We start from the raw sequence: 17,995 nt of genomic DNA on the forward strand, positions 1-17,995 counted from the left end.
GGAGAGATATAGGTGAGCTTCGAGGAAGCCCTAAGAAGGTTGTGTTGTTTATCCCAGCAATGGCAGCAGAAGTGTAGGAATAGTTTTGCCCACTCGGCCAGCCTACAGCCATGAATTCAAGAACAAGCTCTTTGATCGATCCCCTGGGTCAAAGTTCTTTCCTTGTGCTTATGATGCTAGACTGGGGGTCGGGGGAGATGCGGGAATGAGGAAACCAAAACCCCAGTTCTTAAGAGACTCTCATCTGGAAACCCAGGAAGTATTTGCTGGATGGGTGGTTTTATCAAATGGATGGGTGACCGTTGAAGGAAAGAGCTGTTGTCACTTCTGTACCAATAATCTTCCCCCTGCAGGCCAGACCCTGGCTCTGCTGCCCACATTTATACAGGTTTTTTTTTTTTTTTTAAAGATTTTATTTATTTGAGAGAGAGACAGCAGGGGGAGGAGCAGAGGGAAAGGGAGAAGCAGACTCTGCGCTGAGCGAGGAGCCAGAAACGGGACTCGATCCCGCAACCCTGAGATCACGACCCGAGGCGAAATTAAGAGTCAGATGCTTAAGCGACTGAGCCACCCAGGCGCCCCCCTACTGTTTCTTCAGAAGCCAGGAGTTAGAGGCAATGTTGATTGCTCCCTTACACTCACTTAGAGGGTCTAAATCCCTAAAACTGTTGGATACTGCCTAAGACTGAGCTGTAGCTAAGATGGATAGGTTCCAGAGATTCTGTCAGCCATACAAAAATTAAGAAGGCTAATAAACCTTGGGGCCAAAACTTAATCTTATTCTTTCCTACCAGTAGAAACAAGAAAAAAAAAAGGGATGCATTTAGTAAGAAAAGAAATAAGGCATTGTACCCATACCATGAATTGTTAATTGACAAGAAAAGATAAAAATAAATGAAACTGTAGATATTGTCACCCTCTAAATGTTTGGGTGGTGGCTTTTCAGACTGTGTTCTCTGCAGTTCTAGGCTCCCATAGAGATTTCTATGGGATCCCCAGGGGGTGGGAAGTGCTGCTTAAAAGAGGCAGAATCCTGGGTCCCCATTCCTTCTCCAGTGAGAGCATCACTGATCTTACCCATTTTATATATTAGGATTCAGCATAAGATTTTAAAAGACTTTTAATATTAAAAGAAAACAAACAAGAATCAGTAAAAGGAATGAGCCTGAGTCACCTAAAGGACCTAATGTGTCCTGGAGGAGCCCTATGGACTCTGACAGCCACTGGTGGGCGAGTTGTTCGTTCCTGAAAAGATGTCACATGAGCATGGCGGCTGAACCCTTACCTCGGAGTTGCCGTAAAAGCAAGAGAGTCAGGTTGATGGATCCCCAAAAAAACAAATAAAACTGGAAGGGAATTCCTGGAGAGAGATAGAAGGTGGTCAGGTCCCTGTCTGGGATTGGGAGTGGGGACGTGGGACATAGCCTCCATCAGCGGTGGGGTAGGTTTGGGAGAGAGCTGCCGGGCTCTGCCTGTTCGGTTCCCCACACCGCCCTGGTTCCACCACTGCAGTGCCAGAGACAGAAAAAAAAGAGGCAGAAAAACAGCGAAATCAGCTCAGAACAGGGAGGAAGTAGCCTCCCAAATCTAGGGAGCCCAGCCCGAGTGAGGAGCAGGTGATAGAACACTGATAGACTTGCGGGCACCTGGCTATTTCCTCCTCCCAGCATGAGCGCCCCCACCTCCTCAGGCTCCCATCTCTGAGTCCCTTTGCATGATGACAGCCTAGAAATGAGACTGTTAAAAAAAAAAAAATGGAGGCCTTAGGGGGGAGAAGGTGTATTGGAGCATAAGAGTTAACACAGCATGAATGAGAGCCCAGTTCATAATTCCAAAGACTACCTGCCTCAACACAATAGTTCCAGCTCCCAAGAGTCCCCAGAAGCAATCCAAACTGGGGCCTGAGGTTTTTTTCCCCCTTTCCACACTTTGTATTTGCAATCAAGGTAGCAGATAACCTCAGGGCAGTGTGAACTCACAGGCAGCATCTGGAAGACTCCTGAGGAACAAAAGTACCGTGATCGAAAGACACACTGGATCACCCTTACCCCATGAAGTAGAATTCATGGACCAGACAGAAAAATCATTTAAAAGTAGTCTAATAAATATAATAAAAATGATAAGAGAAATTATTGGACACATGAAGCAATAATCCATTATGAAGAAAAATTAACTGGGGATATGGAACATAAAAAAATAAATGAAATAATGGGGCGCCTGGGTGACTTAGTCAATTAAGCAGCTTTCTTCAGCTCAGGTCATTATCTCCAGGTCCTGGGATCCAGCCTGAGTCATGTCAGGCTCCCTCCTCAGTGGGGAGTCTGCTTCTCCCTCTCCCTCTACCCGCCCCCCCCACCCCCATGCACTTGCTAGCTCTCTCTCCCAAATAAATAAATAAAATCTTAAAAAAAACAAATGAAATAAAGATTGAGAGTAGAATGGATAACATGAACAAGCTAATAAGTTGGAATATCAAAACAAGTTATTCTATAAAAAAAGATAGGCACAAATAAATGGTAAATACAAAAAAAATTGTTAAGTGATATGGGCCAAAAATCATATAATTGGAATCTCAGAAGGAAAGGAAAAAGATCAATACAGGGGAGGAAAAATTTGAAGAAATGATTTTGAGAATTTCGCAGGGAAAAAAAAAAAAGACCTAAGGACTCAGTTTTAAAAGACTTACAAAGATTCCAAAAAATAAATGATGAGTCCTCAGTGGGAAACAGTATTGTGAAATGTATGACCACTAAGAATAAACACAAAACTCTCAAAGCTTTTAAAAATCAAAGCCCATTACATATGAGGGGGGAATATCATATTAAAATTGAACTTCTCAACAGTAACCTGGAGACATAAAGTGATATTTTTGAGGAACTGAAGGGATAAAAGAAAACATTAAACATGTAATTTTCTACATAGCAACTAATTTTTTAAACCCAAAAGTGGAGCAAAAATATTTAACAAAGACCCTCTGAAAACATAACTGGATTAAGTATTCCAATTAGAAAAATATCTTACTAGGAAAATGCTATTTGATATGGGAAATGAGGAGAAGTTAGTGAGGAAACCACAACTAAACAATAGAGAGAGAAAAAGGTTATCTATAACTATCGAGGAAAAGAAAAAGAAAGTGTCCTGTTTGGAGGAAATATAGAGATATTGATAAATTTAAGAAATTGTTAGGAAAAGACAAACACATTTAATATTGATTCCCAAACCCAACAAGAATAAGAAAATTACAGACTGATTTCACTTGGGAACATAGATGTGAAAAATTCTAAACAAAACAATATCTAAACAATTCCAGCAGTGAATTTTTAAAAAATCTGTTAGAATGAACCTTTTGCTCTCTTTTAAAAAGAACCCCTCCCCTTTATTTTTAAACTGGATGGGCTCTTTGGGGCCTATCCCTGGCTAGCCCTAAGTAGAGGCTTGAACCCTTTTCCTCTTCTAAAATCATTGAGAGATCACCTATTCTGAACCTTGAGTTTTATTCATAATAATACTAGAAACCAAAGGTGAAATGACTTTTATATCATTTGGCTAGTTAATCTTTAGCGGCTTCTTTAGAGGCTTCCAGAGAAACACTCGTTCATTTTTATTACTCAGCCTTTCTGCTAATCCTAATTCTTCCTAAGGCTTTATTAAGCCATGTCTTAATGTAGCATTCTATTCTTTTCATTTATTTATGTATTCAAAAACTGTCCTGGGGATCAGCAAAAGCCATCTATGTGCTAAAGGTATGGAAATGACTAGAAAAAAAAAAAAAAGAAAAGAAATGACTAGAAAACCCCCATCCCTGCCATCAATCAATAAGAATTTACTGAGTCCTTAATATATTTATGGAATTGTATTACAAGTAGGGAGACAAGGAAATATGAACATGGCTTTTAATGGAATGAATTTGTAGTCTAGTTGAACAAACAGAATCTACTCTGCAGCTCCTTGTATCCATTGCTTGTTGAAGGGCCAAATGAGAGCCATGTCCACTTGGTCTCTCTGAAGGAATAGCTCTCTGGGCTGGGCTGGCCTGGGAATGTTTGCCAGAAGAGACTAGACTCAAGAGCTTCTGCTTTGTGCCATCCTGGGAATGTAGGGGCTTCCTTACCATTTGCCCCAACCTGCCTGCACCCAATAGAGCTAAAACAATGAGGAACAGGCTTGGATTTCCAGACAAATCCTTGCTGGGTAGCCTTGAACAAGAGCCATGTGACGTGGGAAGGACCTGTGGTACCCATGCCGGGGAGCCTTCTTCCATCTTAGACTGCCAGGGGACAGAGCTAAGGGTCAGGATCTTAAAAGAAGGCCTCAACATTGTTTGTTCTCAAGTATAGAATTTTCCCTGGTGGGGCGCCTGGGTGGCTCAGTCATTAAGCGTCTGCCTTCAGCTCAGGTCATGATCCCAGGGTCCTGGGATCGAGCCCCGCATCGGGCTCTCTGCTAGGTGGGAAGCCTGCTTCTCCCTCTCCCACTCCCCCTGCTTGTGTTCCTGCTCTTGCTCTCTCTCTCTCTGTCAAATAAATAAATAAAATCTTTAAAAAAAAAAAAGAAACAAGAAAAGAATTTTCCCTGGTGACGGTTGCAGATCCACCACGGGATCAACACATCAAGCTCTCGGCTTCAGACATCTGCTTCAACCCAGGAGCCACGATCAAGGCTCCTGATGATCCTGGAAACAAAAAGATTTGCTAATGGCTAGTGACATCTGTAGGGATGCCATTTGCAGTGTTGTGCCTGGTTGCAGTGTGACTGTATGTCCCACTTAATGGTTGTCTAATATGTCAGAGACAGAAAGATGACTTAAGAAAATGTCTGACTCCAGGCAAACAGACTAGGCCAGAGTTGTCTGCTTTTCCTATCACCCCTCCCACCAACAACAGTGATTGAGGCTGGTCTTATGTTAGTGGAAATGCAAAGCCCAATTTTCATAAAGCCTTGGTTTTGTTTTTTTTTTATTTCTAGGCATGCTGTCATTTTAGTTATCATTTATAGAAATCTTTAATGACATAATAGATTGCAGCACTATTGTTGATAATAAATGTAATTGCCATCGCCTCAAAACTGCTAATTTCACCAGTCATTAAAATTAAAATAATTCTGTTGACTATGACTCTTTCACTGCTATGGTAACAAGAAGCACAGAGTAACTCCTGGTAGCATTATTGGCAGAAATGAAAACATCGTTCTTGCAGGTTGTTGTGTATGCCTAGTTCGCTTAGACAGTTTGAAAGCTAACTGTCCCCATTCAGTCAGCTTCTTGAATGATGTAGATTCAAGGTGACCTTTCACATGAGCTTGGTAATGCCCTCATGGTACGGATGATGAGTAAGTTTAAGGTCACTATCTCCCCCGAGGAAGGATAAGTGTGGCCACTTCTCTACACTCTCATCAGCATTCTCGCTTAAAAAATACGTGTGTGAATGTTCTGAAAGACACCATCTGCGTATTAAGATGTCAGTGGAACTTGGTGTTCTTCCTGAGCAGCTGCAAAGGAGTTTTATGATTGCTGGGTCCTAACCCCAAATCCCAACATTTTTCATCTCTGCCAAAGAGCACATTAAATCCATGAGCTATTCATGCTCGTTACTGACTCTGACGTACACAGGGTTGGTAAGACAGAAGAGTCAACTGGTTAAAAAAAAAAAAAAAGGCAAAATATGAGACCAGAACAGAAATGATTACTTCCAGAATTCAACTTGAATGTCTTAGACAAAAGAACTAAAGTAAACGTGGTTAATTTGTCATTCAGCAAAATCAAAGATCTGATGTGGCTGTAAGCCTATTATATGCTCACAAAATAAATATGTCAACTTTTATGGCCCTGAGCAGATAATGCAAAGCTATCTTGAAGGGCAAGGATAAATCTCACTATGGTTCAATTGGGTTTAGAGCGATTATTGCCCTACTGACCTTTATTTTAATGAAACAGATATTGAATGGCATTCTCTCAGATAAAATTAAAGATCCATGCTGGTTCCACATTCTTGGATCAGTAATTCTTTGGGAGAACACTGCATCAGTCTTATGATGGAATGAGTTTGGCTCACAGAGATTGCCAAATGAGAAAGTCTGCCTGAGAAGAAATCCTGTTTCAAAACAACTGAAGGAAAAAATAACGAGCTAAGGGAATTTCGCTTGAAAGATATTTATTGAGCACCTACTAAGTGTCAGGTGCTCTATATAATCGATCTCTTCAAATGCATATAACAGTCCTGCAAGATGAGTATTTACATCATTTTCCAGATAAGAAAAGTAAGGATCAGAGAAGGCGAAGGACTGCCCAAGGTCTCACAGCTAGTTATGGGGAAACTAGAATTGGAACTCTGAATATTATGATTACAGAGTTTTATGAATTCCATTATACTGCCCTGCCTTCCACATCTGAGACACACTGTTGGACTCTGGGGGATACAAAAGCGAGAACGTGGTCCCCCCTGTGCTCAACCAGCATTTAATTTTTCCGCGGTAGGAACTCACAGTGAAGAGCTCACTTGTCTATAATTCAGAAAAGCGCAAATATGTACGATTTTCTGGACCCAGCTCAAAAGACGTGTTTAATTCCTTCCCGAATTCAGAGTACCCTGGTGCATAGAGAAGTAACCAATAACTTAAGATAGCTTGTTTTACACGTGAACGTTTAACATACAATTCTTGATCAGAAATATTCCTGCAAAGCTATAAAAATGTTATGTGACTTTTTCCGTTTCTTTGGAATCGTTTAAGGCCAGGATTAGGCTAAGGCGAGGGAGGCTCTCTCCTGAGGCAGAAAATTTATTTTTGAGAAGCAAACTAGTCTGTAATACACCCACCCCTGGGTGGCAAAAAGAAATAATTCTAGAGAAACTAGATTTTTGGCAATGTTGAATCGCTTAATCCATGATAATTAGTAGATGTTCTTAATTAATATTTAATTAACACATTAGCCAAGTTTTACTGAGCACTTGCTATATGTCAAGGCTCATGCTACCCTCAGGCTCTTTCTTAGAACCGAGACTCCCTCCGCTGAGGTGAGTTTAGCCCTAGGAGAGTCAGGCCCTGGAGCCCCCTACCTGAGCAGCCCTGCTTCACGGCTCCGGATTACTGTGTGGAGCAATGACTAATCTTACAGCCAGATACCAGCCTAGTGGGCAGATTCCAGCCTTTGCTGGTTTGGTTCAGACACTAATTTCATCAGTGAAGCTGGGGTGCCTGTATTGAGAAAGGGGATTTGGCAGCTGCGGATAACTGGCAGTTGGCACCGTCAAGGACTTCTGGTAACATTCACCTTGTGAAAGAAGTGCAAAAATACCATTTAAGATAAAACTCTATCTGGTCCATTGGAGCAAATTGATGCATGCATGATCGCTTAGCAGAGACATCCATTCATATGCCCTTTACGCTTGACGGGAAAGCAAGAGGATGGCAACGATCGTCCTCAGAAAAGAAGTGCTTGGCCTGTTGGGGAAGGGCAATAAAACTCCACTGGAGCCTTTTGCATCTTGAGGCCAGGTCCAAGGATGCCCCCAACCATGTTTTATTTTTTAAAGATTTTATTTTTTTGATAGAGAGAGAGGGAGAAAACAAGCAGGGGGAGCGGCAGAGGCAGAGGGAGAGGCAGACTCCCCGCTAAGCAGGGAGCCCGAGGCGGGAATCGATCTCAGGCCCCCGGGATCATGACCAGAGCCAAAGGCAGACGCCCAACTGACTGAGCCACCCGGCCGCCCCCAACCAGGTTTTAGAACTCTCAAGTGAGAGCAGTCACAATGTGATAGCCAGGAGACACGCTGACAAATAAGCACCTATCCCAGATTCCCTGAGGTTTTAGGTAAGCCCTAATCAAATAGAGATACCAGTGGTAATGAATAAAAAAGAATTTAGCAACTATTGTGACAGAAACCACACACGGACATGCTCTGTGTTGGCTGGAACAAAACCCAAACCTACAGCAGCTTCATAATTGCAAAAAGAAGGGGAGAGAGATCAGCTTCCACGCTCTATCACTATCCCCCAATTAAGATAGGAAATGTTGGAAAGCCAAACTGTTTTTTAGGGGGAAAGGTCTAACTCAATTTGGAAATCTCAGAAAAGCTATGAAAATTGGATAGCTCTCTTGTGTTGAGGTGTGGCAGAGGGGAGGATTTTTGTTTTACCACATCACTGATGTGTTTATTTGGATGTTAGCTGTGCTCCCAAGCATCTGATCTTTGACAGAAATGACCCGAATATATGCTGAGGTATTTCTTGTTTGCCATTTGTAAATTACATCAAGGCCACTGGGGACTCAAATTGGGAATGATTTAGGATAATGAGCAAATAGTTGAATGGGATTTATTTCAGATTCCAGAATATGCACATAGCCTCTGGGAAAGTTGGTAGACAAGGGGCTGAACTCCAAAGGAGTTCAGAGCGCTGAACAGCGAAACAAATGAAATTGGCAGGGAAATGTTACTCTGCCTAACACTGTAAGGCTTGACTCTGCTAAGAGAGATGGTCTCCAGGCCCAGTTACGCCAGGGGATACACCTTTAAAATGATGTCACTGCTCTTGTCTTTTTGTTTTCTCCTCCCCTTGTTTTTGTTCTTCCTTTTTCTCCAAACTTTCCTGTGCCAAGTTCATTTTGATTCCCTGTTTTAGTTCAGTCTTCCTATCATATATTCTCATTTTATATCATGCTGTCATTTCCCCAATCCTAGCCTTTCAATCTGATTAATCTGATTTTTAAAGTTGGTTTCAAAGTATTCCCTTATAATCTAGTGACCTTTGCATAATTTCCAAAGTCAATACTTTTTAGTTAGGGCAGATTCATTCCTTCAAGCATTGAGCTGATTCAGCACCTACAGGGAACCAGATGTTTGGCCAAGTCAATACAGCTTTCTGTGGGAATGCTTTTTACCAGCATGGGTCAATCTGAGTTCTCTCAGGTATATCTGGTTAGGGGCGTATTGGAGAATCACTTCCGGACTAGTTTATTCAAGTGCTCTTCAGCCCAACTATATGTTTTTACTGAATTGAGCAATCTTTATACCATGCACTTAAAAAGAGAAAAGAGGTCTTTTTAATGTGGTTATTGAGCCGGAAAGAGAAGAGGCATTAGCCATCCACCCCCTTTTTTTTCCCATTACTGATCTAATGCAGGACAATCTCATCTGAACATTTGCCCCTTGGTATTGATGTGGCTGACCATGGGTGATGTATTAACGGCTCCTCCTGGACCATCACTCAGTCGTACTGCGCCATCCTTCCTCCTTCTCACCACAGAGGAAAAGGGAGTCAGAAGAGTATGATGGAGTTTCAGGATAACATCTAGATAATCCAGTTAGAATACTACCTATAGCTGTCCCAGACTCTGACCAGGCTGTAGAATTTTCAAAATGCTATCCATTAAGAGGAAATTTACTCTGCTGAGAGTGACAATCCTCCAATAGTTTCTTCCACTTCTACAGATCTTGTGGGGTGTTATGGGCTTAACTGTCTCACCCCAAAAGATAAGTTGAAGCCCTAACTCCCACTGCCTCAGAATGTGACTTTATTTGGAAATAGGGTCATTGCAGATGTAATTGGTTAATATGTGGTCATACCATAGTGGGGTGGCCCTTAATCCAGTATGGCTGGTGTTCCTGTAAGAAGAGACACAGAGACACCTAAAGGGAAAATCCAATGTGACAAGGGTGACAGGGACTGAAGTGCTACAGCTGAAAGCCAAGGTGCTGAGGAACACTGGCTACCATCAGAAGCTAGGAAGAGGCAAGGAAGGATTTAACCTTACATATCTCAGAGGGAGAAAGGTTCTGCTGACACCTTGATTTTGGACTTCTAGCCTCCAAAACAGTGGAACAATGAATTTCTGTTTTCTTAAGCCCCCAAATTTGTGGTACTTTGTTATGACAGCCCCAGAAAACTAGTACACTGTGTATGTAAAAAACACAATGTCCTCGCTGCTCCGTGTCTTGGCTCTTTCTCTAAGTGTGTTTTCAGGAACAACCTCCAAGGGTGAGGTCATATCTCCATCTTGGACAAAGGACAGTCTTGTTTATCGCTTGCTATAAAAACGGTGGATTCCCCAAGCTCAGTGCTCCTCAGCTGTGAGGTAAGTCCACTGCACTCATCTGAATCATGTTGTGTCACCCCTGTGGGACTCTGGAAAAGAGGGGCCTGATGCAAACATGCTGGTACTCATGCCACCTGCTGAGCCATGAATTGTGTGTCTTCTGCCACCATCAATGAAATAGTAATGAGCTAACTTGTTAGCTAGTAAATAAGGTGAAGCCAATCCCAGATGTGGCAGATTTCTGAAGGGGCTATTGCCCAGCCCCCAAAGCTTTTATATTGCAGGGGCTCCTGTCTTCAAGGAGCTTGGAGATAGGATATACATGTGACAAGAGGAATAACCAACAAGACAACATGAGAGATGCTACAAAGAAGTGTGTGATGAATCATTATAACATTACTTAAGTCTCAAGTACTGGTATTTACAATAAAGATTTTTCAGTTAGGGAGAAGAGAGTACTGTGGGCTGGAGTGGAAAAGCTCATAGGTGAGCTACAAGTGGAATGTTGAAAGTGGTTAGAATTTGAATAGTAATATGAACTGGGGGCATGAGATTCAGAAGGGAGGGTTGTTGTAATCAGCCTCTTCTATCGCATCTTGTTGACACCTCTTTGATAACACTTATTACAAAATATTGTAATCTATAGTTTGCATGTCTGCTCCCTCTACTGAGAGCTTTTTAAGGGCAGTGGTATATTTTATTTATTTTAAAATGTTTGGCATCCAGGGACACCTGGGTGGCTCAGTCGGTTAAGCATCTGCCTTCGGCTCCGGTCATGATCCCAGGGTCCTGGGATCGAGTCCCACATCGGGCTCTCTGCTCAGCGGGGAGCCTGCTTCTCCCTCTCTCTCTGCCTGCCACTTCCCCCTCGTGTGTTCTCTATCTCTCTTTGTGTCAAATAAATAAATAAAATCTTTAAAAAAAAGACATTTAAAAAAATTTTTGGCATCTGTCACATAGTAGGCATGTAGTAAATGCTGAGTAAATGATGATTGGTGAATAAATGGCTGCACTAAAGATTGAAAATGGTTGATTTGACAGGGCAGATTTAGTGGAGGTAACAGGAGGACAGAGGAAGGTAACCTGGTGCCACATGGAAGAAGACCTTGAATGTCAGCCTGGGAGCACTGAACAAAAGGAGACTGGGCTGCCATTGTCAGGATGGAGGTGGTATTAGAGAGTTATTTTAGGAAGATTTATTTAGTAGTGATGTGCGCCTGTGAGGGATGAGCCCAGAAGAGGGAAACCAGTTAAGAAGATATTATGATAGTCTAGATCTAGGGGTTCTCTAAGATGCCCCACCCTTACTTCATTATTTTAGAAAGATTCATGTGGGGGCGCCTGGGTGGCTCAGTGAGTTAAGCATCTGCCTTCGGCTCAGGGCATGGTCCCAGGGTCCCGGGATCGAGCCCTGCATGGGGCTCCCTGCTTGGCGAGAATAAGCTTCTCCCTCTTCCTCTGTCCCTCCCCCCACAGCTTGTGCTCTCTCTCGCTTGCTCTCTCTCTCTCTCAAATAAATAAATAAAATCTTTAAAATTAAATAAAAAGATTCATGTGATGTGACAAAGAGGATTAAGATTGTGGTCCATATGAGTCAGTGGGAAAAGGGAGGCCATGACCACTGTCATGTCGTTTTATTACAGCGCACTAAGGGTGATAAGGTTAAATGATTGGCTGTCTTCCCAGGCTTCTGTACCACCTCGTGATTCCTCAGGCTTCACTCCCCTTCTGTGGAGAGCTTGGTGGTGAGTGGTGATCAGATAGCAACTTTGCCCATGGCCATTTATCATAATAGAGAGAAGTGGGCCCTAAGTAGTAGAAACAAACTTCGTCAGTTGTTGGGGAGCTGGGCTCTCCTCTGGTTAGGCAAGGAAGGAGGTGGCACCTGCTAAGTGCTTTCTATGCCAGGGCTCAGAACATTGCTCAGGTTAGATGGATGACTTGGCCCCACTTCCAGACCTTCAGATGCACCGGGCTTGCCATTCGATAGAAGGTTGAAACTTTAGAAATGTTTTTGTGCGTTGAATCGATGTGTTGGGTCAGTCGCGCGCTCCCAAGGACTACTGCCGAATCCAATGGAGAGGTATTTCTCCTTCAGTCACTGCACACTATCTGCTTAACCGGGCAATCAGCACACAGCACAGGGACTTCTGTTCCTAGGAAGCGGGTAGAAACCTCTTCACTGTCTTTCAAACTGCTTAGGATAAAAAGCACCAACCTCTATCTGGCCGCTGTGATTTGATCACGTGTTCTGGAATTGAAGGAAGGGGCTCCATACCAGAACTTCCATGTCAGTATTCTCCGTACCAGAATTTCCATGGGGAGATGGATGCAGGCTCAGTCATCCAGACTTTATCTTATATCCCAGCTTTCTTTGCCATTGTCTTCCAAAACCAACGGCTTGTCTACAGTCTTTAACTCTCAGAAATGATGATTCCACAGCACCCCCAACATTTTATCAAGAAAAATTTCAAACATACAGTTGAAAAAAATTCAGTAGGGTAAATGCATCTACACACCTGGATTAACAAGATAAATATTGCATGTAAAATATTATATAAAAATTATTACACTTTGCAGTTTACTCCCTATATGCCTGTTTTATTTTTTTTAAAGATTTTATTTATTTACTTGACAGAGAGAGATAGAGAGAGAGAACACAAGCAGGGGAAATGACAGGGAGAGGGAGAAGCAGGCTCCCGCTGAGCAGAGAGCCCGACTTGGGGCTCGATCCCAGGACCCCGGGATCATGACCTGAACTGAAGGCAGACACCTAACCGACTGAGCCACCCAGGCGCCCCTGTGTGCCTGTTTTAAATTTGCAATATAAATTAACTCCAAATGGTCCCATAGATGAACAAAAATTAAATAATTGAAGTTCCATCTCTTCATCTTTGTCATGGTGCTACTGTTGCTTACGGTATATCTTCTGTTTAAATGCAGGAATATGTAGCTCCACAGGGTTTGTCGGAGACCCAGGATTCTGCACCAAGTAAGTTCAAATGATTCCAGACCATTGGAAGCTTACTCTTGAAAGAAGCAGGTGTCACAGAGTCCTCTTGTGTTCGAGACCGACTCTATGAATGGGAGTCTCTCAATTAACTTCTGCATGACATTCATTATTTATTGAAAGATGAGAATAAAAACATGCTCATTTGAAGCTTGTATATACATATTTTTAAAACTCAGTTGTAATAATGGACAGCAATTATTTCAAACTTATCCCAGTCAAAGCTTTTTTTTCAGGGAGGAGTATTTTACTGTTTAGACATTATTTGGAATTGCTGGTATATGGTAATAATATAAAGCAGACTTTAGTTGGCTTTCTGGTTGTTTTAAAATCCCGTGCATATAGTGTAGCCTCCTTTGATTTGCTACCCCTTCCCATTCATGGTGATGTCAAAGAGAAATAGAGCTGGACACCCAGGAAAGGCTCCAAAGACAGATTTTATTCAGTACTGTTGCAATAGGGGAAAGAGACTGCAGGATAGAACTTAGCCCAACTCCAGATACATCAAAGATAGCTGGTGATTTGTGGTCAGTGAGCACAGTTAGGGGGCTGGTGAGCGGAAAAATCACTAAGAGAAGACAGCAAAGGGTAGGGAGATTCTCGCCAAAGGCAGACAAAGGATTTATACATCAAGGGTAGGGGATGAGGACCTTGATCAGGTATCAGGGGTGATCAGATGTCAACGTTGGGGGTTGGAATTCTGACTAACCTGACAGCAGGATTCTTGCTACAACTGGGCTGGGAAGGCTGAGGACAGGGCCCAAGGATGGGACCTAGTCAACAAGAGGGCTCAGAGGAGCCTGTCTCAGGGTTGACTCTCAAAGAGAGAGTCTTTGTCAGTGGCCACTGCCCAGGACATGGGGCTTACTTATACTGGTGAAAGGAATAGTTCTAGAAATAAGGGAAATAATACAGAAAAGAGGGGCAATTAAAGAAAGCTCTATTTTTAGATTTCCCAATCTTATAAAGCCTAAAGCATTAACTAGTCATTTCATTGGTGTTATTAATAAATTACAAAGCCAGGAAGTGAATTAGTACGACATGACATAGTTTGTCTGTCATTCTGTCCTTACCTGACTAATGTTTGACCACTTTCAGCAGGCAGTTTCTCATGTCCTTTCTTACGAATGGCCCTTGAGGGATGCTGGATATTGTGTCTGGAGCAGAGCTTCTCCTCTAAAGGGCCATTGATCCGCTTTCCATTAATGCTTGGTGCTCACAAGAAAGCCTGTTTGTGTCACAGGGGCGAGCTGTGAAACGTGTGGGCAAGCCTGGCCTTTTCCTTCCTTGTCTGCTGAGGACAGAGGCCCCTTGTGATTCCCCACTTCCCACCCTTGAACCTAATTCAGGCTGGTGTGGGCAAGAATGAGGGAGATGAGTGCAGGGCATTATCGCCCAGGTTGACAGAGGACTTCAAGAGCGGGGAGAAAAAAGGAAAAATTCCTCTCAAATGAAACTGAGGGTTCTAGAGGGGAGGGGGGTGGGGGGATGGGTTAGCCCGGTGATGGGTATTAAAGAGGGCACATTCTGCGTGGAGCACTGGGTGTTATGCACAAACAATGAATCATGGAACACTACATCAAAAACTAATGATGTAATGTATGGTGATTAACATAACAATAATAAAAAATTAAAAAAAATTCCTCTCGAATGGGGATTTTCAGAACGCGTAGCTGCACAGTCGAGAGCAGAATCAGAGAGTGAGGCTTCTGGAACCTTCTTGGATCCGAGCAAGAGAAATGGGGGTGTGGAGATTTCTAAGAAGCAGGACTAAGGGTTATAAGTTAGATCTCTTAGTAAATTCTTAGTAAATAGAAGATACAGGTAAAAAAATTTTTTTTAATTTGATTTAACTTTTCATCTCTGTTATTAATTTTATAACCGGAAGGCAACATTTTAATGACTTGTAAATATTTTCCGATTGTTGAATGTGTCCGTGTGAGGCAATCTTGCCTTGAGACTCTGTTCTGAGGGCCTGACTCGTATGGAGTTATGTTAAGAAGCCTGTGGTTTGGGGTGCCAAGTTGAGGTGCAAGGTCCCTTTAACACTCACTGTATAACAATGAGGCAGCTTCAGTTTCTGAACTGGCCCCGGTGGAGGTAAATTGATTCCTTCCCTCTGAAAGCTAGCTTGAGCGCAGCCACCCATTCTCCTCAAGCAAGAATGTGAGAGGGTAAACTAGCTTCGAGACCCCTCTGTGCTCACACATAGAAAACCTAACAATGGACAAAGAGAACACCGATGTTTCATCCAAACCTGCCGACATGAACGTAAGTACAATGTGGGAAGGCTTCCCTCTTACTTGAATGCCATTTATTGGTGACCTTGTTAGTAAAATGAGACCGTGTGACTTTTTACAAATAAAGAGAGCTTTAATAACATACTTGATCTTCTTACGGTACTTAATGGATTTTACCAATGTGAGCTTGTTTCAAAGTGCTGTACTTGGCAATTGATTTGCAATTGTTTTTCTAAAACTCCAGGGAAATTGTACTGATCTCTATGCAAATTCCATTTTAAAATTTAATCAGTGCTAACTGAAACGGCCTATAATGTGTTCCTCCCCTGAAGGACCCAACCTTGCCCTTGTCAGTTCTACACGTGCCAGAATTTCTGTGCATTTCCCTTTTTCACTTCTTTGGGGGAATATTTGAAAGTAGTTTGGCACCATAGTCAGCTCATCCTGCAATAGAATGTTTTTCTCTGTAGAAACACCATCCTCATGCCTGCAGGACATCGCATTCATCGAGGCCTCATCTAGTTCAATTTCACCAGGAGGGATATAAGCTACATTTCACTCCAGGGGTTGACAAAGATGTTTGGCAAAAAGAATGAGGGGGCCATGAATAATTCAGAATGTACTTGGTCACATATTATCCCATTAATCAGTAGGATTAAAGACTGGAGACATGGACTTTGAAGGGAAGAGTGAGGGAGAGTAAGAGAGAATGAGAGAACTCTTAAGAGAACTCAAAAGAGAGATGATTTCTTTGGAACTGGTGTTCTAGATTGTTGCCTTTAAGGGAATGTGTGGTTAAAAGTTATTTCATCGCTGGAGTTTAGTTACCCCGACATGTATAAATCTCTCCTTGAAAGAACCTAAACTCTTGCATACATTATTAAAGAATTCACAGCATCAGATGACAGAGGGTAGGGGAGAAAAAAAAAAAAAAGAGGAGGGAAATAGTTAAATAATGCATTTTTTTCCTCTTGCACATAACACTTCGCACATCAGTACACTAAAACCAATAATTTTCCGAGTCCTCTATTTCATTCTTTATTTTTAAATAATTATTTCATTTGCCATTGAGAAACTGAATCCCTGATCAGCTCATTGGCTGTCTTGAAAGTGCATGCATGGGAGGCCCTGGCTCCTATCCCACAGCCCTGCACAAACCAGAGCATCATCATCCACAACTTTTTTTTCTGTAACACCCAGTCAGGAAGCCATAAATAAGATATCAATTTGTTTCTCTGAGGAACTCACTTATATCCTTATTTTCAGTCCTGCCTCAGCCAGAAGAAATTGATGGTGGGAGAAAAGCAACATAGTACAAACATGTGAAATACACACCTATTCCCACAGCTGAGCTTTGTACAGATGAAATGACCCTCAGAGACTCTTAACCTCCTGACCTTCGGGTCCTCTGGTCTACCCTCCATGAAATTCAGGCCCACCCTCCATGAAATTCAGGCCCATCCTCTATAGCATCTACTTGGCGGAACTGGAGAGCTGAGGAGGGGATCTGGGATTCATATAATGAATAATTAATTCACTGGGGTTCATATAATGTCTGATTTTTCGGATCTTAATTACATGATTTAATGCAAATCATTCATTATACTTATATCGATGATTTGATTTGACTGATATATTGAGGCCTTTCAGCACTAAGATTCTCCTGAGTGGGTGGCTCCATTCCACATGTGTTCTAGACTAATATATCTTCTTTTTTCCCCCTTTCTTTTCTTTTCTTTCTTTTTTTTTTTTTAAAGATATCCAATATCTCAGTTCAGGTGGTCAGTGCCCAAGGGAAGCTGCCAGGTAGACGAGCACCTCGAAAACCCATCGGCAAAGCCAAACCCAAGAAGCCATCCAAGAAGAAAGCTCCCTTCTGGAATGTCCAAAACAAAATCATTGTCTTCACAGTATTTCTATTCATCCTAGCCATCACAGCCTGGACACTTCTGTGGCTCTACATCAGTGAGTGAAAATCCGTGTTCCTTTGGGGCTGCTAGTATATAGGCAGTGCACGCCCCATCTGCCCCTGGGTGTGTTTGAGAGACCTTCCCAAGTTCATAGACTGATCGCCACTCCTAAAACTGTGGAGGTTTTCAGGAGGAAGAAAGCAGAATTGTCTCTCCCATTTCTTCCTTTACCACCACTGCTTGCTTGCCCCCGGAGAGCAGGAGGAGCAGGGATGGGGGATGGGATGACAAGAGCTGAGGAGGATGCTCAGGAGCTGTGGACGAGCTCAGGAACAACGTAATGCATTTTTAGCTTTAAGAAATGAATGGTTTTCTCAGTTGTTTCATTTCCTCATTCCACCCACCGCTGGTTTCTAGGCAACCTCACATTTCCTGCTCCCCGAGCTTCCTTTCACTCATACATCTTGCTCTCCACGCGTTTATGTTTTTGTCAAGCTGATTGGTTATGCTTTTGTCTATCTGCTTGATCCTTTTGGACAGGAGTTATGACTAAGCTTTTTCGTAAAGAGTACTTACCCATTCCACTCAGTCACTATACCATTTGTTGACTTACACTCAACTTGCAACTCCATACATGTTAATATGTTTGATACAAGATATGTGTACTCCCAAGGATATTAAAAATTGGTTGTGAGGCAGGATTTATAGGCAAATAATTAATGAATATTGTATTGAACAGTTCGGGATATACATATATATGTATATATATGTGTATATATATGTATATATGTATATATGTATATAT

General features: G+C 42.3%; 1 protein-coding gene across 2 annotated transcripts in view; it reads left to right on the forward strand.

The window, feature by feature from the left end:
* Positions 1-15,263: 15,263 nt before the first annotated feature.
* The window catches only part of TMPRSS7 (transmembrane serine protease 7), a 36,513-nt gene continuing 33,781 nt past the window's right edge, over positions 15,264-17,995 (forward strand). For both annotated transcript variants that reach the window (XM_073901289.1, XM_073901238.1), the window contains exons 1-2: positions 15,264-15,311; positions 17,038-17,245. In XM_073901289.1, coding sequence (XP_073757390.1) covers positions 15,264-15,311; positions 17,038-17,245 — 256 coding nt within the window. The remainder of the gene's footprint in view (positions 15,312-17,037; positions 17,246-17,995) is intronic.

Source organism: Callorhinus ursinus, unplaced genomic scaffold (genome assembly GCF_003265705.2).
Source record: "Callorhinus ursinus isolate GAN/ISIS: 27379988/994484 unplaced genomic scaffold, GSC_fseal_2.0 scaffold1, whole genome shotgun sequence".
NCBI lineage: Eukaryota > Metazoa > Chordata > Mammalia > Carnivora > Otariidae > Callorhinus > Callorhinus ursinus.